The sequence below is a fragment of the Epinephelus lanceolatus genome, chromosome 4, assembly GCF_041903045.1.
Source record: "Epinephelus lanceolatus isolate andai-2023 chromosome 4, ASM4190304v1, whole genome shotgun sequence".
Classification (NCBI taxonomy): Eukaryota; Metazoa; Chordata; class Actinopteri; order Perciformes; family Serranidae; genus Epinephelus; species Epinephelus lanceolatus.
This window is the reverse complement of record NC_135737.1, coordinates 42,833,903-42,857,630: the sequence shown is the minus strand read 5'-3', so window position 1 is coordinate 42,857,630 and position 23,728 is coordinate 42,833,903. Positions and strand designations below refer to the sequence as shown.

Below are 23,728 nucleotides of genomic sequence, written 5' to 3'. Positions count from 1 at the left end.
AAACTGTAGTAAGGGAGGTGGGAGATGATGAGAAGGGGAGGGGGTGTTGGAGGGTTTTGCATTGTCGACAATAAATGTGTGGTGTGATTCCTGAAGAGATGTGACAGATTGAGTTCGGTTGTAGGAGCTGTCTGATTTGAAGGCTGGGAGCTGATCATTGTGCCGATGTTCAGTTGACAACTTTTGTCTTTTAGCTTCGAGTCACTATCGCCGCCTATAGCAAACACAAGTCACAAATCTTGGCCCTGATTGGCTCCCATTTTCTGCTATACATGTATCAAAGTTTGTGAGGACGCCATATGACCTCACACCTCTGGTGCAGACACTGGATTAAACATTATATCTTTGGCACAGTTACTTTTAACACGATCTAACTAGAGTACAGTAGCTCTATGTGTCTCTCATCACCGATGCTTAACTCATCAGCACGATGATGCATGTTATTACGTTATTAGAAAGAGCGTAGCTATGGACATACTGTATTACATGTAGATGCAAGGCTATTGGAACTTAGCATGCATAAAAACAATAACGCCTGCACACTGAATCCAAACCACGATATTATTTATTTGAATAGACATTTCAATTCCAGTTGAGTCTTCGTCAGGTGTATATAGGCTCTAGGATGACAGGTGTGGTTAACCATCCAACCCACCCAGGGTGATCAACAGTTAACAGTTCACAACGTATATACTTGCAATCAGTCTCCATGTGGATGTGAAGCTTCAATAGCACCTACATCAAAAAATCCTAAATAGGCTTAATCAAGTTATAAAGAAGAAAATTAAAATTAATAATTACATGCACGGCCGTTGTCAGACTATAAAAAAATGAGGCCCTATTCTTTAAAGTTACAATATGGACAGAGAGAAACAAAGACAAAGTTTGATCAGGTTGAGGTTTATGTGCAAAACAAAGACAAGAGGAGAACAAACTGGTCTGTGATTACGTTACAACTGGATTCTGGCTAGTGATAATCAGAAAATCAGCAAAATCAGCCAGTTTCTTCTCTGTTGCAGTGCTGAATAATGTCTGAGGAGTGATAAACCGATCATCGTATATTAATATGAGACTGTAGTTTAGCATTAAGTGCCGTTTTGTAAATGAATCAATTCAATTCAATTTTATTTATAAAGCCCAATATCACAATAAATATTTGCCTCACAGAGCTTTACAGCGTACGACATCCCTCTGTCCTTTGGACCTTCGCAGCGGATAAGGAAAAACTCCCCAAAAAAACATTAACAGGGACAAAAAAATGGTTGAAACCTCAGGGAGAGCAACTGAGGAGGGATCCCTCTTCCAGGACGGACAGACTTTCAAAGACATGGTGTTCTTTGTTACGCATGACTACTCCGTAATCAACAAGAAGTCATAGCAACAATATGTCTTAATTTGGCAAATCTTATTTTCCAATAATGTATTTCCTATTCTTGAATTCATCCTCTTGGTGTGATTCTCCTAAGTGTCAGTGTTTATGCTTAGAAACTGTTGTTAACTGTAAATATGGCACTTATTCCTGCTTCTCGCGTTTTTTTCCACTTATCTTGCATGAAATTGTGTCTGACTACTCTGGCTCTGGGAGCAAATTCTTTGTTGCTATATCAAATGGATACTAATGACAGTGCACATTAGAAAAACACAAATACTAGCACGTTCAGACCAGTCAATGTCCGTTAACAAAAATAACAATAAAACTATCTGATCAAAAGAACTGATCTATTCAGTGCAGCTATGACTAATAGCAGCGGGTGTTTGTCAGGCTGCTGTAAGAGACAGCCTCTCATTTTCCTCCAGCTATAACAATGTTTGTAAAATTAGAAAAAAAAAAATGTTAAAGTGCCGGTTAATAACAGCCTCAGACACGATTTCACAGACTGACACCCTGAGTGAAAAAGTTAGAACGTTCACTGTGTCAGAGCGGGACACAACAGATTCATATCCAGTTTATATCAAAGGCGATAGGAGTCCCAAATATCAGCACATCAGGCTATAACACAAGTTTGTGTGTGTTTATTTCAGTGAGCTTGTGCGTGTGTGTGTGTGTGTGTGTGTGTGTTAAGCAAAGGATTTAGAGTCGGTGTGCTTGATTGGCACACAATGCAGATGTGTGGGCAGCAGATGCCATCTGGAGAAAGCGGAGTGGGCTGCTAGAGGAAGGGGATGGGGAGAGGGAGGGGTTGCTACGCCACTTTCCCCACCTCTAAAAAAACAAAAAAGCCGATGGTTTGACAGGAAGATAAAGGAAACGATGGGAGTGTAATCAATCAAAAACACTGTGACACAAATAAAGAAAGACAAGAGACACAATCCGCCCACTCCCACCCTGTCCTGACCACCATCGTCGTCCGCCATTGTCGGTCTGCAAAACTTTTTTTTTGCCATTGGCTGAAAAGATCAAAAGCGGCCCTCCAGGTGCCCCTCTGGCTTTTTAAGGTTGCCAGGCTCGTCGTCAGGGGAGAAAGCGAAGGAAAGCGGCCTTCATCAGGAGATGTCGTTTTGCACAATCAATGTTTGGGGGTAAATTGGACAATTTCTGTAGAGCACCAGGTGCTTTGTCTGCTTCATTACGCTGGTAAAGATACGTCCACCGGACGGACCATAACCCCACAAAGGCACAATATCCCGTCCCAGGAGACTCTCATAAACCCACACACACCTCTCCTATTTCTAAATCAGCCTCATTCTTCTGGAGCTAACATCATTTCCGTGAGCAATCCAAGATCAGGACTCCATAGCTGCCCTCTCAGACCAGTTATACATAAAGAAAACTCTCCCACTGTACTCCCTCGTTCTTCGAGCGGCATCTGCGAGGGAAAAAACAAAGCCACACTATGTCTGTAGAAGCATTTGAGACAATGGCAGGTCTATTCACAGTGAGATCACCCCGATGAGAAAACTACTAGATGTTTCCTTGTATGGGCAGAAATAAATTTATCGTAGCCAAGTCTTGGAAGCCTGAGGTTGGTGTGACAGCTACAAAAAGGCATGGGAACTGGAGTGCTTGGAATCTGCCAAACGTGAATGCTAGAGGCTACAGACAATATTTTCACACAAAGACACATTCATGTGTGTCTTATGGCTCTGTGATGAGATGAGGGGAAGAGGGGCATTCAGGCACCTGCTGAGTGTGAGGAAAACTTCTTATAGCCTGCACTGCCTCACCATCACAAACAGGAATTTGAGCAATGAAGCCGTCTAAATTCAAATAGCAGCTGCTTCATTTAATACTAATTATAGATTTCACATATCAGAAATAATCACGATTGAGTTCTGTTGTGACTTCTAAGGACTCTAAAGAAGACATAATATTATAAAGGTGCTGCTTGTGGTTGTGGAGAGCTCTGTGGTCACTGGTCGCAGTGTGTGGTGATGCAGAACGCCCTAACCTGCCCACACAGTGACAATCTCCCCTGCAGATCATTGAAAGGTTGCCTGCTTGCCGGTGCTACGGGCACATCTCATGGGAGCAATAGAGGACCTGTGTAGGAGGACATAAAAGAGTGAGAGCACCCTGGGCAAAACCCCAAACCTGGGCACAGCTGGCCTTTCTCAAACGCGGACAATGCAGCCTTTGTTTGAAGAAAGAACAGCAGAAGTAACATCAATTCCTGCACAAAACTCACCTCTGCAGCTCCACAACACCAGGTCTGCTCTGTACCCTGTAGTGATGGATGAATCTCTGTGCACATTTCATCATAAATACCCATAAAGCCTTGATAATATTAGAATAATAGCAAGTGACAATAATCCAATACAAGCTCGCCACCGATCACAAAACAGGCATTGTCAATTTCACAAAGTGCAATACCATGTAATGTTAGGGAGGTCATGCTCATGCTTGTTCTTTAATCCAATTTCGGAGGCAGAACAGGCGTGAGTATCTCCGCTAGGTGGCGACCTTGGTCTGGTGCGGCTCACCTTGGACAGCGCTGCGCTTGACTGGAGCCAGACTACATGCAGGATCAGCAGCACAGTGTGCGCGCTGAGGAACACAGAGGACACACACTGACGCATTGCATTTGACTCAAGTTAATATATAGTTGAGAAGCAGTTTCTATTTTGCATTTAGAGTTGAGGAAGCAGCGGTTGAGGCAGACTTCAGCCCCTTAACAAACTACTTGAAATCTAGACAGCGCGCGCACACACATGCACACTTCCCATTTGTTTCCCCTGTTGACCAAAAGGGCATTTCACCCCGTAGTTTATTCGTGTAATGTCAATCGGTGACTCGCAGTCTCCAGGAGTTTTACATCGCGTTTACCTGCATGAGGAGAAGCGCCACCTCACCATGGCACCATCTCCTCGTGTCCCTAACTAGAGTGTCCACTGGTAAATGGGAGAGTGAGTTGTTTGGGGGGGGGTGCAGGGGGGCTAGTTAATGATTATTCTCCCCCCTCCCGTCCACCACGTTTCCTATATGGATTGACGGGGTCCGCGTCAGAGCGCACGGAGTAGACCCGCCTCCTGGCTGTGGTGCGCTCGTTGCGTCTCTCTCCCACTGTCCGCTTCAAACCCATATTCCACTGGGAAAGAGAGAAAGGGGGAGAGAGAGGGAGTGAGAGAGAGCAGGACCTGGGAGAAGAGCAACGAAAGAAAAAGAGGAGAGAGAAACGGAACAACGACACAAATGGCACTCATGGCAGGGATTTTGTTCACGGCCACCTTCCTTGTTTTTGGGATTTCTACATTTGTTTCGCCGGCACGGATATACCCCCCAAATGAAGGTAAGGTTGTTGGGGAGAAAAAAATAAATGCCGCGGACTTGTGACTTCATCCCCGCTCCTTGTCTCTGCGTGTTTGCGCCGCGGAGCCTCACTCCGTGGCCCCTAGTTGCGAGTGCGTGGAGCCGCGATGAGTTTAACGGTGGAAAACACCGACGGTCACCTTTACGCAGCGACTTTTGCGGGGTTTTACGAGAACGCAAGTGGAATGAGAAGTAGCTGTCCAAATGCGCATCGGCTGTTTTGGTGTCGGCTCGGGCTGGGGATCGTGCTTGCTGCCGTAGAGCCTCCGAGCAGGGATACTTCCAGCTCCGATACGTGCTGGTTTCTCTGTTAGAGAGAAGGTCAAGACACTCTTTCCCTAAAAAAGAAGTTAAATGTTGCGCAGCATCTTGTAGACGGACGTCTTGTAGAACCGAAATGAAGTGCACAGACGAGTCAGTGGGAGACTCGCAGATCGGCACAAGCAGCTCTTTATTTATCAATTTCAGAATTGCTCACAGTGATCGCTCCTGCTGTCACAGCGGGGTTTTGGTAGACGGTGATTATGGAGATGACATATAAGCCATTTGCGAAAGTTAAATTGTGCAGCTCGGTGTAATAAATGCACGCAGAATTAAAGAAAAGCCCCCAGTGATATATAACATGCCATCGGTTCTGTGCGCTGCAAGGTTTAGGTTTACAGACACAGTAAATTGCGAGATGTTTAAATCGAGCACGGCGTGTTCTGCACAAAACGAGAGCTCGGGAGGTTTCGGGACTGGAGTTGCCAGCTCGGGTCCCGGGGCGCAGCGTATCCAGTTTCAAAATGTTAGGCCCAGTACAGGTTAAAGCCTACTTTCCAGTGCAAACACAAATAAATAAAGTACTTTATTATATTTCAAACAATCCCATCGGATACACTGAGTCTGTCCCCTGCAGAATCATGTCTCTGTGTCTGTTCTGCAAAGCTGTACGACACAACAAGTCCACAAAGACGCACCCCGGGCTGTGTGAAGTTGAATATGTAAAAAATGATCCAAATTTTAAAATGGTTCAGTCTGTATTGTGCCTAATAATTTATACTGTGGACTTACATAACAGGCTTTGTAATTAATTTATGCTGAGCAGCCGATTGGGCATTTTACTCACACCGAATTCAAACCCCTAAAAATAAATAAAATAATCAAAGCAATTTAATTTAATCGAACATATTTCTTTAACAGACATAATGTTTCACCTTTTCCTCGATTAAATATTGTTTAAAACAGTGTGTCTGTGTGTCGGAGACATTTTAAATGCGTTTTTTCTTCCAAGTTTATGCACACGGCTCCCTAATTGATTCCGATCACATCAGACATGCTTCGGGCCGACGCTGAGGAAAATGAAGTATTACTACTTTAAAGGCACTGGGGAAATAGATTTGTCATTCGCAGAAATTCTCTATGTTAACGAAAATCAATCACAACGACATGCGTCAGGCGCAGCAGGGAATTGCACATAGCAAAACATTTACAGGACTCGTTGGCCTACAGTTTTTATTCTCTGAGTGCTCTGACATTCATCATGAGAGCGTTTTCCTCCTCCATAAATGGCTTTAACAGTAAAGCCCATTCATTTAGCTTTTGTTTGTGGGAAAAACAGGAACCCATTTTCCCTTCTCGGCGTGTCAGACCTAAGTGGATTATACATGCCAATGCTGATGTTGTATGGTCGGGCTGAGGCTGCGTGCTCACTTCTCCCATTCTTGTTTTCCAGTCACGTTATTGGACTCCAGATCTGTACAGGGGGAGCTGGGATGGGTCGCCAACCCGACAGAAGGAGGGGTAAGTAGTGCAAAGAAGTGTCCCCTTGTTAGGACGCATGGTCCCCTATTGAGCAAAAAATGGAGAGATAATATCCATTATTGGCAAGAGCTCCGGAGTGTACCGCCAAACAGATACACAGCCCTCTTTGATAAGATTTAGTCCTGGTGAGCCCTTTATGGCATCATTGTTGATGATTTATTGTGCAGCTGTCTGCACTGTAGGAGCATTGGGCGCAGGGTGAGATCAAGGCGTAATTTCCAGTATCCTACACGAAAATATGGGTAAATTAGAATTTTGTTGTGGATAGAGGCCCTGTGGAACACCCTCCAGGGCCCCATGGGGTCCCCGGAATCCACTTTGAGAACCACCAGTCTATAGGCACCCCCCTCAACCCCCCAACCCCTGCTCCCCTTTCTCCTCGCTTCCCTTCTCTCTAACCACTCTGTAATGGTCAGATGCAGGGACCGATACTGCAGCGGGCGTCAGGTTTCCTGAATAGACGGTGGATTGAATCGGTCTTTGTGGAGAAACTTTATATCCCTTTCCACCATTGAGTCGAAGAGAGGGAGAGAGAGAGGAACTTGGCAGCTGAGAGAGGGTCCTCTGGAATGGATGAATAAGGGGGAAAGTGCAGAGGGGTTTAGCTCTTGCCGCAGGATGACTGGATCTCGCTGTAAAGCAGCGGGGAATAGGGTCGACCAAATGCACGATCCCTCAGTCTAATTGGGATATCTACAGTGGCCCTGATAAGAGGAAGAATAGGGGCCCCACAGTGGCCACGGGCATTGGTGGTTAAGGGAAGGTAAGGCACATGCCATGCCTTAACCAAGTCTCAATTTGATCACGGCCTAAAATGCATTTGAAAGTCAGTGTTGAGCTACATGAATAATTGTTGATGATAAACAAATTACAGTGTTTGCCAGTCAGCATTAACCCCTTCATTTGTTCTACTCACAGAAATGTGATGATGAGCACAAGCGACCCTTTTAATGTTTCATGAAAATTAATACAAATTAGCAACAGTCGTGTCAACTAATGAATAGGCACCCAAGGGAGGAGAATTTCACCTTGTGCAGCTGTTCCAGGCTCTGATCGCAAGCTCTGCTCAATGAACTTGGCCGGCGCCGTGCTCAGGTCCTCCCCTCGGCCATTTTATCACAAACAAGTGATTGACAGGGTCCCGGCAGCCCCGGCAAGCCTGCATTCACCCTCTCATTACGACCAATTGGCCTTATTCTCCCTCTTCCCCGCTATCGGGGAAAGGTGCGGCCTTATCTCAGCGCCGCTTGATTTCCACAACAAAAGGGGGGCTAAAGGAAGAGAGCAGAGTGGAATGGAACAGCGGGGAATGATAGACATTTTCTCGAATCATGCAGCCGCAGCTATGTTTAGCATTATCCCACCCTCCTCCGGGGAAATAAAGCTTTAAACCAGATTGTTTATGATAAGGCGTCAAATCAAATCTGGCAGTATAACCCGTATCTTCCACTGTTCCATTATGACTTTTTTTTAATACAGTTTTCTAAATGGTTGAAGCTACGGCAGCCAAAGGCCTGTCTGCTCTTGTTTACAGCCCAGCTCAGTCAAAGACTCTATTTAAAACACACGGCGAGGAAACTTAAGGGAACACACCGCTTTGAGCCTCTAAAGACATGCTTGTATTTGCTCCGCGGTGATCTGTTGAGAGGGGAACTTTATCATATGTAAAACAAACATTCCCTCCTGGCAAAAATAAGCTCGGATAACGTAATCCATGCACCCCACGTCAGCGTCTCCCTCTTTCTCTCTCTCTCTCTCTCCCATGAGTTCATACTAACAGCAGCAGCGAACATGTGTGCCTGTCTCCCACTCCCCATCATGTATGTTGATGTAAAGCAGGCGCACATTAGATCATTAGCATTGATTCCAGAACTTGAGTTTTTGCATCCACATGATCCGGTGTTTTTATTCTCTCCTTTCTTCTCTGATACCTCAAGACATACTGGTCTCTCAGTATGTGTGTGTGTGATTTTGTATACCACTCCCCAAGTAATTGAAGTGTAGGCATTACAGAAGCATAGAACTAATTGCAAATTTCCTTTCTCGCAGTTGAGGGGAAGCCATGAATATTAATATCTTTGTGATTCTATATTAGGACCTAACAAGTCTATTAGGTGCCATTCATAAAATATGCATTAAGTTTAGCCATCAATTAATTGCTCTGCAGAGACTCAAATATTGACTAATCTTCCCCGCATGCTCTTTTGCACAGTATCTCTCATTCTTTGCACAGACTGGCCCCCAGTCATGTGTGATACTTACATGGTCCATTTTAATTAAGAGAGCGTTTAGTTTTTATATTTCTCTGATGTCCTTAACCTTTAACAGTTCAGCCGTGACACTGCTGTAGCATTTTCCCACCGTTCTGAATGTCCTCAAACTGGTTTGGAACTCAACAAAGGTAATTAAGCTGCTGATTGAACCTCAGAGGTTTAAGAATATCCCTGTAACATTTTTATTGTTGTGTCTTTTCCCCAGTGGGAGGAAGTGAGTATTATGGATGAAAAGAACATTCCCATCCGGACGTACCAGGTGTGTAACGTCATGGAGCCAAACCAGAACAACTGGCTCCGCACTGACTGGATCCCCCGAGGCGGTGCCCAGCGTGTCTACATTGAGATCAAGTTCACCCTGCGGGACTGCAACAGCCTCCCGGGGGTAATGGGAACCTGCAAGGAAACCTTCAATCTTTACTACTACGAGTCCAACAACGACAAGGAGCGCTACATCCGCGAGAACCAGTTTGGCAAGATCGACACCATTGCTGCAGACGAGAGCTTCACTCAGGTGGACATCGGCGATCGCATCATGAAGCTGAACACAGAGGTCCGGGACGTGGGCGCCTTGACCCGCAAGGGCTTCTATTTGGCCTTCCAGGATGTTGGAGCGTGCATTGCGCTTGTGTCCGTCAGGGTCTTCTACAAGAAATGTCCTCTAGCGGTGCGTAACTTGGCCCAGTTTCCTGATACCATCACTGGAGCGGATACGTCCTCACTTGTGGAAGTTCGTGGCTCATGCGTGGATAATTCGGAGGAGAAGGAGGTTCCAAAGATGTACTGCGGGGCTGATGGAGAGTGGCTGGTGCCCATTGGGAATTGCCTGTGTAACCCCGGATACGAGGAGCGCAATGCAGAATGCCAAGGTAAAGAACTGACATTTGTCATGTGTTTTTTGGGGCTGACTATTTTTCCGCTCTCTATTTATAGATCACTCTCTCCCCTCAAACCCTGCCAGTCCCTACAGTATCCCAACTCTTTAATTTCCCCCCATCCTCTTGCTCTGCCTCTTTGTCTTTATCCCCCATGTTTCGTTCTCTTTGTCCTTCCCTCCCCTCCCTCCCTCGATTCACCCACCCCGCACTCTGTTGGATATTTTTTACTCCTCGCTATCCTTCTCTCTACAGTCTTCTTTCCAGTGCCTGGTTGGGTGATAGAAGCAATGATGATTGTAAATGGAGTAATTAGCGGACCCACTGGGAGGTGTTGTGCAATGGGATGCATCCCTGGAGAATAGGTGACACCGGGAGAGGAGGGTAGAGCTCCAACTGGTTCGCACCACCGCTGTGTCTTTCACCCCCACCCGCTCTTTCTCTTATTCCCAATGGAAACCGAAGCTGGGAAAAAGAGATAGACAGCTTTAGAGGGAGGGAAGGAGAGAGAAAGAGTTTATCATTCCAAGCAGGTATGAGAAGAGTGAAAATACACAGCTGTGAGATGGGGTTGAAATAGTGCTATTTGGAAGGGGGGAATAGCCCTTCGTGGACGATTATTCTAGTCTCAGCTTGCCGTGATCCTATACCAGGCTGTTTGATGAGGTTTTAAGGTCAGTGCAGAGAGCCTCCTTTCAGATTTTTTTTAAAATCAGGAGCATGATAGAGCCTTCAGCATGTTGCTGAATACAGAACATTGCCTAGAATTGCCCATTAAACGATGCCAATAGAACTTTGCAGAATTTTGCCTTCAGATGTTCCCAGCTCAGGCTCTTAGGAGAAATGCCACTTGATATATGCCGCCCTAATTCAGCTCGCTTGTTTCATTGCACGCAGTAGGTTGTAGTTTATGGTATGCAGCAGTGTATTGTGGATAGCATCTCGTAGTATCCAGCAGCTGTTTTGTGGAACACATGCAGCATTTTGCCAAGCCGAGGCTCGCAGTTGTCAGCTGGCCAGGCGAGGGGATGCCAATTCTGCCACGATGGTTTATTGGTGTACCCCACCCGCCACCCACCACCATCGCACACAAAAAGCAGCGAGTCACAGCAGTGAGGGGTCAGAGGCTGGGCACGGGTGATTAACAGGGGGGACGGACCACTACACCTCTCTTAATTTACGAGGGAGCCTTTATCTTGGAGGACTAATTGCGTGACAAACAGGTCTGGTGATTTAGGGGTGCTGTTGGCTGCCTGGGGGTGGGGAGGCAAAGGGGTACAAGTGAGCTGGGGGGAGACCAGAAAGTAGTTAGTGACAGAGCTGTGTAATCTTAGATTGGCTTTGTATTATGCAATTTACTATAATAACCTCTCTTGTTTCAACCAGAATGAGAACCCTGATCTCATACTGTATAGTTTTAATTTTCCTCAAACATTGAAACTGACTCCTTATCGCTTCCCTTTAATTCCAGTTGAGATAAATGGCTCTGACTCTCCAAAGAAGGCAACAAAGGACTTGGAAACCTTGCTTTTAGATGACTAATGCAGTCTCGTAGCGTCTGCCAGCCTCTGAGCTGGCAGTATTACTTTTCAGGCCAATATATCCATTTAGTTTACATATCACTGCATCTGCTTTGGTTTGTTTAAGTTTACAGTGCCAATGCATCCACGCCATTCACTTTTAGCTTCAATTACATAGTTTAAAGAGTTTCTCAGCATTTCACTTGCAATTGGAAACTGGATAATGCACATTGGGTTTGACGCTGCACGGCTGCCTGAGGCGTCAGCATGGGTCAGATCCAGTGACTGAAGGGTTAAAAGGTGCTGGCCACTGTCACTCTTCAAGTGCACTGATGAGCTGGTTAATATTCCTCCATGTGACAGGCTCTATAGGAGAGGGGCTCTGCTCCTATATGACCATGTTGACCAAAGGACTTTAGCTGGTTTTCGGGGTAGGGGGGTGAGTATCTAGGCAGAGTTGTGGTTTAAGGTGTGTGTTAACAGTTTTTTGGCGTTTTAAAAAGTTTAAACAAGTGTACGAGAGTGAATCAGCCCTCGCTCACACTATACGGCTTGATCTGTTTCGAAGCCTTCCTTTTTAAAGCTTTTCTATGCTGCACACAAGCCCAATTGTGTGTGTGTGTTCGCATAGTTGTGCGTCTGTGCTTGTCTTGTGTGCGTGCGGGGTTACAAGGGCACCTTGGCCCCTGGTTCCCAGCCCAGGATGAATGGGCTCTCCTCCATCATTGTTTGGGGCAGCAGCGGAGCCGACTGAGGCTGGCGATGTTCGGGGGGGGGGGAGGTAGAAGGGGGGGCTGATGGGGCACGTAGGGATTGTATTCTCCACCCCTGGCAGAGGTCAGGGGTCATCCCCTTCTGCATCCATCTTGCTGCTGCGCCTGACAGGGTCGTGGATCCAGGATTGATTAAGACATCAGGATTTTGACAGCTGCGGCGGGGGTGTGTGTATGTGTGTCTGTGATCGAGGTGGGCCAAGGGTGGCCAGGGTGTATACCCAGGGCCAAGGCAAGAGGGGCTACCAGGGCACTGAGGGCCAAGGGGGCCTCTGGTTTAAGGAGAGGGGACTCTGTCTGTTTGCATTTGGGATCCCTTTCCCTGTTAACCACCTCCCCCCACACGTTTTGTTGATGAAGGGTGGGGGTCAGGGAGTCCCTTCGCTCCTCATCTGGTGAGGGGGTCCCTACTGCTGGAGGGGTGGGGGTGTTGATGAGGAGGTGGGAGGGAGAGATTAGTGAAAACTACGTACGTCATTACGGGGAAATGATAATTACCTCAACTTTTTTTTTTTGAACGATGGCAGGATTTTAACCTCTGCAAAAAGCAATGATGTGTGATTTCAGGTAAATCAGCAGATCTCAAGATGTGTGTGTATCCTCCAAGTTAAATTTGTTGGCGTGTGTGTTTGTTGCGGAAACGGCTCGGTTGAGGCGTGAAGGTGACAGACATTTTAACACTTAAGAATGCTGGTTCATGGTTGAGCTGTGAACCGGCACCCTACAACCCATCATCACCACCAATCAACACACACACACACACACACACACACACACACACACACACACACCCTCTCTCTCTCTTTCATAGTAGCTATAGCCCCTTTTCAACTGCACAAAAAAACCTGCTAACATCTTCTACCTTCTGGCTTTTAAATGTAATGGAAAAGGTCACAATCAGCATTCACACCTGGGTCAAATGACTCTGCAGTAGTCACAGGTATTTATCGGCTCCAGGTCCGAGTGGCATTGATGGAAACACAACACCTGGGTGAATGCACAAATTAAGCTCCTTTAGCGGTGAGATGCAATGACGCGCCACCACAAAATACCACCTGTCTCCACTCAAGCAGCACTTTAACATCGATCCAAATGAGTCTGAACCAAGTTTGAAAGAGAGACTAAGTAACTAAGAGACTACGACTAAGAATAAGTAATAGATAGTAAGTTTTAACAGGCACACAGAAAGGCACACTCGTGAGCAGCAGAGCCGGGTACACAGCTCTGGCCTACTGGCAATGGGACAGGAGTCTATAGCATATTTTTAGGGGGTTTACCCATGTTTAAAAAAATCTGCATACTAATTTTGGTGCAAAGAGGGATAACATTGCCTTAAAAACAAGAACCAAGTTAAGACTAAAGTTTCATAGTGCTTTACCTGCACATTTTGCTCCCATTTATTTAATAAAAACACTAATGCATTCCTGTTTTGCTGTATTAAGTTTCCCCTGAAGAGAGCACCACTTTGCATTTTCCCCCCCATACCTGTTTGCATGTATGTGGATAACGGCTTAGCCTGCTTGTGATGTCAGTGTGTGATCGTGGCATTTTCTCACCTGAGACCCCCCGCCGCCCTCTCTATTCCCAGCAGTCTTTGCTGAGCTGGAAACTCTCATTCATGTTGGATTAAGAGGTTTTAAGGATGAAGTTTCTCTCCTGTGTGCCACTCACTGTGTGTGTGTGTGTGTGTGTGTGTATCTGGGTCTTCCATTCTCTCTCCCTCCCTCTGTTGACAGTGTTAAATATGCGCTTGGGAGCATCATTCTAAATTCACCACGTAATTCTATTTAGCCCGCCGGTCCCCGATGGCTTTAAACACACAGACTCAGTCCCTTGCTCTTCCTTTCCCTCCCTTGTTTTCCTCCATCTCCTCTGCCTCTTCTGCGTACACACAAATTAAGCATTTGCATCTTCTTCTCGGTCGCTTGCTTGTTTTTTTTTTTTCTATCCGTGTCTTGTGTCTCTTCATATTTCCTGTTGCTTCAGTGACTCTTTATGAGCGTTTTTCCTTTTTATCATACATCTCGTTCTCCTTTTATCCCCCTCCATTTTTCTGTAGAGTTTCTGTTAGCAATTTTCACCCGTCTTTTTTATCCCCCTCTCTTTTTTTCCTCCCTCTCTCCGCTCCGGCCGTCGAGGTGGTTAGTGTTCGTCAGCCTGTCTCTGGTGGCAGCAGCAGGAAGTGGGCTGAATAATGAGATTACCTTCACTGTTGGGGAGGGAGGCAGCGAGGAGCAGCACACGGAACATCATCACCTATCATTGTTCCCACAAACGCGCACATGCGGGCGCGTGCACGAGTGTGTGAGTGTGCACACAGACCTGCATAATAAAAATCACACATGCAGGGAAGGAAGTGACAGCAATCAATACGTGCATGTACGCACCCACGTGTAGAGCCGTGCACGCAGGCTCACACAAAAATCCAGGCACACACGTGTACAAAAGGACATATTAAGTAATAGACTCAAGTACACAGACACATTCACAAATATGTATAGCAAATGCACACACACACACAAGCTTTAGCACTATGGACACACAGACACACACTCAGAGCTGAGCAGAGCATGGCAGAATGGAGGTGAATGTACTCATCTCTCTCCCTGCCACCAGAGAGGCTCATTTTGTGCTGCTGAATAGAGACGAGGAATCTATTACCAACGGAGAGCAGGAAAGAACAACAGATACAGAAAGGGAGGACAAAATGTCTCATGAGCAATGCTCCGCCACCCTCCCCTTCCTGCTGCAATAATTGCTTAAAGCATTTTTTTTATATTCAGTTCCTGTTTTGCTCCTCAATTGATGCAAAAAAAAAGAGTCCTCTCAACACGCACAAATCCTCCCTTGGATGGGTGGAGGAGGGAGGTGAGGGGGAGAGTGGTAATTCAGCCGTCATTAGCTGAGGTGCTGAAATGTTTTTCCTGCCCGGGCTGCCGTCCTGCTTCAGTGTTTGTTCCCTTTGCAGTTCTCAACACTCATCAGCCCTCTCTCCTTCCCCTCACTGTGCCCTGTTCAGGGCAGGAAGCCACCGGTGATCGAGCATGACCCGGGGCTGGTGGCCGCAGTGCTCCCACAGCGCCAGAGCGTACGAACACGCTGCCACGTATATACATCTTTAAGTCATTTATCTCCGATTGAGTTTTAAAGCTCATTTTTTCCTCTGAAAATCAAGTTCCCTTTGTGCACTTTCTGAAGCAGTGTGCTTTGTTTTGCGTTGCTACAAGAAACTGACACTGGTTTCAAGGAAGTGCCAGAAGCATGTCAAACTTCATCAGAAATAAGTAGAATTATCCCAGCCTCAAATGTTTTTTTGGGAAAATAAGATTTCGGTTCTGGATGTGAGAGTAAATAATATGTTAGGATGAAAACTTTATAATCTGCCCACTAAGTGACCAAACTGTCAGTGGCGTGAGATCATGTCATTAGTTTCAGACGTAGTTAAAGGGCAACAAGTGTCATTTAGATTATTGAATTCAGTTGATATTGATTGTGAATGATCCTAAATAAACTGGCTTACTAATAGCTGGCTTTTATTTTTTTTATTGAGAAGAGAAATCAAGCTGTGTCCTAGCCTCATTTACAAAGCAGCTTTTGATTTTGTCTTTTAGTAGTTTATTTGAGAATTTAAAAAGATGCCAGTGAGCTTAAAAAAGATATCAGTGAAATATTTTTGTTCTGTTTCCAAATTGATAGCGCACCAGTGTTCCACAGCTGCAGCCTGACTGTATTGGTGCATTTTTTTAATCGAAAGCAGCAAAGTAAATACACTAATTTAATTTCCTGTCACTGTCTGTTGAAAACTGTTTATCTCCAAAATGTCTGCTTTTGATGAGCAATGGAAAACAGACGTTTTTCGCTTTTTGATGATGCATTTTTGAGATAATCTAATGGATTTTTAGATATGTTTTGTATCCATGTAAAAGGACAGCTTTCAGTTCATGTTAAAAATCCAAAATATCAAAAATTGGATGTTGTCCCTGGACAGCAGGAGCATAGATTTCGTTTTAGGGGGTCCTCAACCAGAAAATTTTGAGCATCAAACACTTCATGTCCTGCATTCTGGTGAATTTTATGCACCGGTTTATGGTGTAAATGTCTAATTTTGTCAAAATAAAAGTCCTCTGTTACTACCATGGGGGGTGGCAAATGCATACATTCTAAATATTGAGGGGGACGTGTCCCCTGCGCCGTCCGCCAAATGCTACACCTCTGTCAGACAGCACGGTCACTCCACCTTCTAAACAGTATGCTCTGCCGAAGACAGTTGAGATGTGCTGTTGTTGGTTAATGTGGAGTAAGGACAGCTTACATGATCTGTTATAGTTCCTCTAACATGGTTGTCAGCTGGCGTCGGGAACATATAGCTGTGCAAGTGTCAAAAAGGGGTTTAAAAGGATGATAAAATGTCTCTCTCCTCTCCTCTCCTCTCTCATCTTTTTGAAAAGCATCCTCTCTTTGAAGCCTGCGATGGGAAGAGGGAGCGATTAAAGCAGTCAGCAAGCAAATTAGCATGTCAAAAGGCCCTGAATCAATACCCCAGCTCTCTACCAACACAACCCTGCAGTCCTTTCACCCCCCTCTCCCTCTATCCATCCCTGACGTTCCCCCATTCCTCCGGCTGTTTCCCTTCTTCTCCCTCCATTTTCTCCCGCACTCCTGCACACTCTCCCTCTTGCTCTCTTGCCCCTCTCTTTCTCTTCCACTCACTTAAAATTTTTTCTTCCCCCTCTTTCCTCCAAAAGCCGTTGTCGCTCCCTCAGCTGACGGAGCGAGAGAAGAGGCCGAGTTTGTAAAGAGAGATGGACGGATGTATAGGCAGAGAAAGACGGACAGAGGGAGAAGTGGACAGCGATCAAGTGGGCATGGGTGGACTGTTTCGGAGAGAGAGGTTATGAAAGAGAAAGAGGGTCTCTGCCACCCTCTTTGTGCTGACAGGGAGGGAGGACAGACCTCTCTCGCCAAGAAAAGCGGAGGAGATGGAGATGAGGAGGCAGGGAGGGAGGTAGAGAGAGAAAAAGAGACAAAAACATGGGGGGAAGTGAAGTGGAAAGAGATTTAGTTCCAGTCTGGCAACCGTGCTTTTTCTACACTTCATCCGTCGGTTCACCATTGCACGGAAATCCCTTTGATCTGGGGCAATGTGTTACTGATCGCAAGGACTGGGTGTGTGTGCGGACAGACAGAGTGTGCCTGTGTGTGTCTGAACTATTATCTGTCCTATATTTATTCCGTGCATCTGTCGCGGCCGGCGTATCACATGCTGTATCATAAACTTCTATTAACGTTCCAATCGCGTTGCGCGATCTGAGCCCGGAGACAAAGCAGCCCAGCAGCTCTTCAGATGGACGGCCAACTCTCCCTCAGCATCCCACAATGGCAGGCTGATTGCAAACACCTTGAAAATGTTTTATCTCTCCCACTCTCTCTCTCTCTTTTCCTGCTGATTTCTATCTTAAGCTCCCTCCATCCTGCCGAGCCGATGGTAGGTGGTCTTTTCTTCTCTTTCTTCGTCATCCTTTTTCTCAGGGGGCGCAGAGTTCAGTGGCCAAATCAAAGGCTGCTCCGTGGCAATCAGTTAGGGGTTATGACAAAAAGCCTTGCAATAAAGGGCCGCTCTGTAATCTGATGTGCCCTGAGACTGGACGCTATACCCATTTTAATGAGCAGAGATCCCCCTTTTCTAATCACAGTGGTGGAGGAAATGGCACACTGGCTCATTCTTCCTCGAAAGACACACACAGACTTAGAGAGTGTGATCTGTGTGTAGGAAGAAGAATGAGGAATACAGGCAGTGTGTTGTGAGGAAACATAATTTTGTGGACAACATCTGTCATTGCAATAGAGTTGCGAAGTGGGAGAAGGTATTTTGGGTATCTAGGGTGCTGGAGGAAAAGTCCTGTTCATTACCTGCCTGACAGTGGTAGATGAGTCTGGAGCAGTTCAGGGCTTCTCCCGGATGAATCATCACCACAGAAGATGCATGAACAACTGTATTGTGAAATAACTTATTCGTTGATGAAGAGTTGAAGGTACAGGGCTGTGCACACAAAAACAAAAGGACAGAAGTTGACTTTTAAGTTGCATTTTAGGGAAGAAACATCCAGCCGCAGAGGTTGAAACTCTGTTGGGTGTGCCGCTCATGTTTTTGCTTTGCAGAAACATGAAAATATATTCAGCTTTTTAAATTAGCGCACTTGTTCATTAGCTCACTGGCTACTTCTCAGTAGCAACAGTGCTCATAGCTCGTGGGCATTATAGTATTTAGACCTCTCTGCTAGGCATGTCGATATACAAGAAATTAGGGATGCACGATATTGGATTTTTAACCGATCGAATATGTAACAATTCATTTGACTGATAAGTGATACCGATATTAATATATCCATTTTTCTCCCTACGTAATTTTGGTGATCATCAAGTCTCTTCTATCGTGGAATTAAAATCATATTATGGATGCATACTCTTATCATGATGGCCCACCAACAGATGGAAACATGAAATACAATACTTTTCAGTCTGTGTGATAATCATTCATTGTGCAAATAAAGAAAAAGCATGTTGGCCAATTCCGATATTTAACTGAAAGCCAATATAGGTCGATACTGATCCAATGATGTGTCGAAATTATCGTGCATCCCTACAAGAAATTTAGTAGTCAATACCAATACCAGTAAAATATCATGACTCTCAATACCTAATTTGATAACGCGGTAAAAAAACAAATTCAAAACAATAAATCCAGTGAACTTAACTCCTTTATTAAAAAACATTCAAATGAAATTAAATATAATATAAATATAATATATGATATAATAAATAATGATATGTATGAATCCCCGATGATCCGCTTCAAAGTACTAGTCTACGTGGTTCATGAAAATTTTGTTGTAGGACACACAGCTACAGTATAGGAACATATTTCTCCTCCATTGTTGTTGTTGTTGTTCATGTTCATGTAAGATGTGACGGTTGTTCTTTGTCGTAGACCAACCCTCCTCCACTGTGATTTAAAAGCTGGGTACGAGCATTGTAACTACAGTTGAACCTTTCTGAAAAATCCTCCTATGCAGCGCTCAGTGCAGGATAGACGCTTAGTGCCTCGTCATGCTGCTGGCGTTTGTAGCGTAGTGTAAAAACGTTGCACTCCCATTGCAAAAAGTTAGAAAATATGCTGGCCTCAGGAAACAAAATAAAAAACAAACAACAAAAAAAAAACATTTTCCTTTATGAAGAGTCGATGAGGAGCTGGTGCTGCAGCTGCACTTACTGCTGTTGTTGTTGCAAGTAGGCGTTCTTTCTTAGGCATTTAACGACAGACTAGAACACATGTTGGCGTATGTTGCCCCGTCAGGTTAGGAAGAACTGTATCCCCAGTACCTACAGTGCCTAGGATACAGGAGATAATGGAGTACTGTTATGTTTTCAGAATTTTGGCATCTACTTGGTGCCGAAGACTCTGTTCTTGTGACATCTTTACTATCTGCAATTCCTGACAATGGACTATTACTTATACCTATATAACTTAGGGTACATAACTCTCCGTAAAACCACAACTTGCCATTTTTAAACTTCAGTTTTGGTCAGATCAAAATCAATTACTGATAAGATGTTAATCAGTGAACTTCAGAGCTGCTGTTAGGCAGATTTTGTGACAGACAGAGCCAGGCTAGGTGTTTTCTGCTGCTTTCAATCTTTGAGCTTATAAGTTAACCAGCTGCTGGCTCCAGCTTTATATTTAGCATACAGACATGAGAGGGAACTTTTCCCTTAAATGAAATCTTTGAAATGGGAATTCACAGTGGGAACTGCTTGGCAACAAACTCCAACACATACATGCACCTATGGCTGGTTTCAGGCCAGAGCTTTGAGATCAGGTAGCTGACCCCTTGCTGTGAATACATGTGTATGCGCACCGGCATGCAAACTACATGTGTATCCGACGCACCATGGGGTTGCCTGTGAGGTGTAACCTCTCTGTGGGAAGTGTAATTTGGGGATGTGGAGGCCTCGCAGCACCGGGGATCCGAAGCTGCAGATCTCCAGCCAAAGGCGGAGGTGTGTCCATGCTAGGGCACGTCTCTGGGATTAGAAACCTTGATCTCCCCTGATCCGCAGCGAGCTGTCAAATACTGCTGGAAGGGGGGGAAGAAAAAAATAAATAAAGAGACGCTATCCCTTGAAGGCTCACATCACGGAGGAATGTGAGGGGAAGAAGAAACAGGAGAAAACAGAGAAAGACGGAGAGGATAGAGATTGAGATAAAAGGAAGTGATTGAAATGAAAAGGAGGCACGTAGGTATCTAAGTAGAGCATGAATGTGTGTGACAGAGGGAGAGTGTGTGAATAGAGTAAAGGAGAGAGGAAGATGAATTGACTCCTGTCTAGTGGCCCTGATAAACGGCTGGAGATGTGAAAGGTGAAGTGGGGGGTTATGGGTACAGACGGTGATCGCTCTTTGAACAAGCCTAGCGTGGTCGTGTCATGACCTCTGCCAGCTGCGGTAGATATTACCGTCAATATAACTACCTGCTGTGTATTGTGGGGTTGTTTCACCTGACTTTGAACTGTTCTTGTTGGAACTGCTTTCTCCGGAAGAAAGAGTCCTGAGGTAAAGTGTTGAGAGCGCACTATCCATGACTCCGGTACACAGAATTAACCTTAGGTCAGTTGTGGTTAATTTTGTTTTCAGCAGCTCGACACCCAATCAGTTGATTTTTGAGAAAAAAGAAAAGCAAAATGATTTACAATACGAGAGGCCCATTCTTTTAGTACAGTGCTACATTGACTGAGTCACCTTTAGCACTGGGTGTCACAGTGCTATCCATTATGCGGTGGTGAAATTTTAATGTTGGATGTTTATGTGTTTAATATTGGATGTAAATGTGTTTATGTTGGCTTTGCTGACAGACAGCTGGTTGGCTATGTTAACATGCAGAAAGATGGCACCCACTGCCCCCTCCAGTCTTCACTAGTTAGCTACCCTTAGCCGCTCTGCACTGAGAGCCACCTGCGTAAGGTGGGAGCTAGCTAACAGCGATGCTCATTTAGCAATTACCGCTGGTCAAACGATGCTCTCCGAACACAGTGGCCACCCTCCAGTTTCTGGCCAGGTAGCCTTGGTGAGCAAGCGGCTTTATTCTGAGCCACAAAACCCCTTTAGCATTGTAAACTATGTTAGCACCACTAGCTGTGCTGATGCTGCTAATGGTGCTAGCTCACAATGCCAACTGTGGGTAGCCTACAGTGTTATCACAGGCATCACTAGCGGTAAGTGCCGAATGAGCGGCACCACCAGCTTGTTCCCACCTGATGTGGTTGGTGTGCAGTCCGTTAAACTGTTTACTGTGTAACCTATCAACATGTGCAACCAGCCAAAATGAATGGTCCCACCTTTAAGGAATTTAAATCACAAAAATTGTTGGTGTGATGTAGATTCTTTTTGCTTGGTGTATAAAGATACAACAATGGTAGTATTTAGCCAGAGAATAAAGGCAATCGTGAACATATTTTTGGCAGCTCTACAGGGCAGCAAGGACTGCTTGAATCACCGACAAAGCTGCCAAGTAAGAAGCATCACCCTAAGTGGTGAAAGATAAGGAGAGATAACAGAAAAGGCAGGAAGAGAGCAGTAGACATACTCGGAGTGAAAGGAGGCGAGGAGTCCAAGAAATACAAAACATAACCCAGAAACTCAACTCTGGCCCTCTTTCAGTGGTGCCCACACACTTGCTTCAAAGCTCACTGTGCATTTGAATCTCGCTGCCCTTTGTTTGCCTCTTCCCATCATCGCCGTGCCTGCATGTCTGTCCTCACATCAAAGCTAAAGGCTAGAACGTTACACATTAGCAGAGTAACCCTGTCTAAGCAGCAGCCATTAACCCCAGGCTCCTGTTACACTCCCTGTGGCCCCCCAGCCCCCCCGCAAGGCCAGGTTCAACTAGCCCGAGGTTAGGGAGGGCAACGCATACGCCCAACTGCAAAGTTTGTGGACACATGCTACTAACTTTGGAATGCACGCACACGTCATGCAACGCCGTGTCCGTGCGAACGGGAGCTGACACAGTTTCAAGTCGGAGGGGGTGTCACTTCAACGACAGCAGTGACCTCGATCCTGTTTTGAGAGAGAGCGAGGAGGGGAAAGTGGTCTGGAGAGAGTGAGGCCTGAGTGACACTGGAGAGGTCAAGGGTCAAAGCAGTGACAGCCACAGTGGAGACCAGCAGACCGTCATTGGGCTGACATGAGCTGTTGAAGAGCTAGTGACCCAGGAAAGTTTTTATGTACCCTGACTGAACACACACACACACACATACACACACACACACACACACACACACACAGCGCATATGACTGCATGTATTCACACAAACAATGCAGAGACACTGTGGTGTGCGCGGTGCTCTCAGGGACACACACCCTCACACGCACACACACACACAATGGAAGGTGCTTTGAGGCCCCAGACAGGCTGTCGTCTGGGAGCTACAAGTAGATTACCTAAACAAACAACCTAAAAATACCTTCCTTTTCACCCGTAAGTCGACCCTTTCCAGCCCCTCCTCATAACCCACCAAGCCGCTTCTGAGAAACCGGCAAGGTTGATGTTAAACTTGCCCCCGAGCCCGCAGACGACTAGGCAATTAAAGTTTTTGCATGCATGTTTCTGCACAGCTAAGTGTTGACACGTGTGCGCACTCCAATGTGACGTACGCTATGTCTGGTGTATGTGAGGTGGGTTTGAATGTGCTTTGCTTTGTGATTTTATTTACTACAGGGACGTAGCAGAGCCACAGAAACTCACTTTGACCAGCAGGCAATGCAACTGATTTTCATTTTGGTGTGTTTGCCTTAGGTACATTCCCATCTGCAGGCCATTGTTTATTTATGGTTGTGTATCCACATTTATCTGTCTATGTGATATGGAAGTAAAGGCGTATTTTCACTTTAAGGTGTATGTGATATGGCTTTGTGGTAATGACATCATACCATCACAGCCACCTGTGGTCACACACCTGTGGGAAGCAGATCAGAAAGGGTGGAAACACTGAGAGGTGTTCAGCGGCTTAGCACCAGATTCTGAGTCCTATGCATGAGCAGTCTCTGTGGGGCCCCTGCTCTTCTCCTCTGGATCCATTTTGTCCCTTCACAAAGTCAGTCTGCTTTCTTTTCATTATTTATTTTGTCTTTTTGGCACCCTCATTGCCTTTTCTCGGGGAAAGACACAACATTGTACGTTGGTGATGAGCAGCAGAAGCAGTCAGTCACTTGGCTGAAGCTGTGTTTAGAGATGAAACCTAGTGCAGGGGCGGACTAAACCATTTAGCCTCTTTAAGGGGTAAGAGGGGCCTCAGAGAGCTTCTTATTTTTTAAACAAAATTCAGCCTTTCACTTGATGAACCAGTTTTAATTAAGTTCTGGCATTAACTACTTAGAAAAAAATAAATGCAAATAAATCTAAACTTTTTATTCCAGGCTTTTTGAGGGCCACCTTCCATTGGGTCCCCAGGTAATTAGTTCCACTCCCCCCCCACTATGACGCCCCTGGAGGCATTTTAATACTTATTAAAATAGTGAAATCATCCAGTTATCAGTGCTGTGCATGTTCACACTTCACAGCAACTAGCTCAGAGTTTAGTTCACACAGACTGAAATGAACTAGTTCACGTTCATAGTTCACAATTTGAATTTTGAATTCACGATCTTCATTTTTTTAAATAAAATAAAATCTTGCAGATA

At 45.4% G+C, this 23,728-nt stretch overlaps 1 protein-coding gene across 2 annotated transcripts in view; it reads left to right on the top strand.

The window, feature by feature from the left end:
- Nucleotides 1–4,491: 4,491 nt before the first annotated feature.
- Nucleotides 4,492–23,728, top strand: part of epha4l (eph receptor A4, like) — a 64,468-nt gene continuing 45,231 nt past the window's right edge. Inside the window, exons 1-3 of one of the 2 annotated variants that reach the window (XM_033631287.2) lie at nt 4,492–4,727; nt 6,462–6,529; nt 9,029–9,692. In XM_033631287.2, coding sequence (XP_033487178.1) covers nt 4,631–4,727; nt 6,462–6,529; nt 9,029–9,692 — 829 coding nt within the window. In that variant the 5' untranslated portion in view covers nt 4,492–4,630. The remainder of the gene's footprint in view (nt 4,728–6,461; nt 6,530–9,028; nt 9,693–23,728) is intronic. The other variant, XM_033631286.2, reaches the window with a different exon arrangement.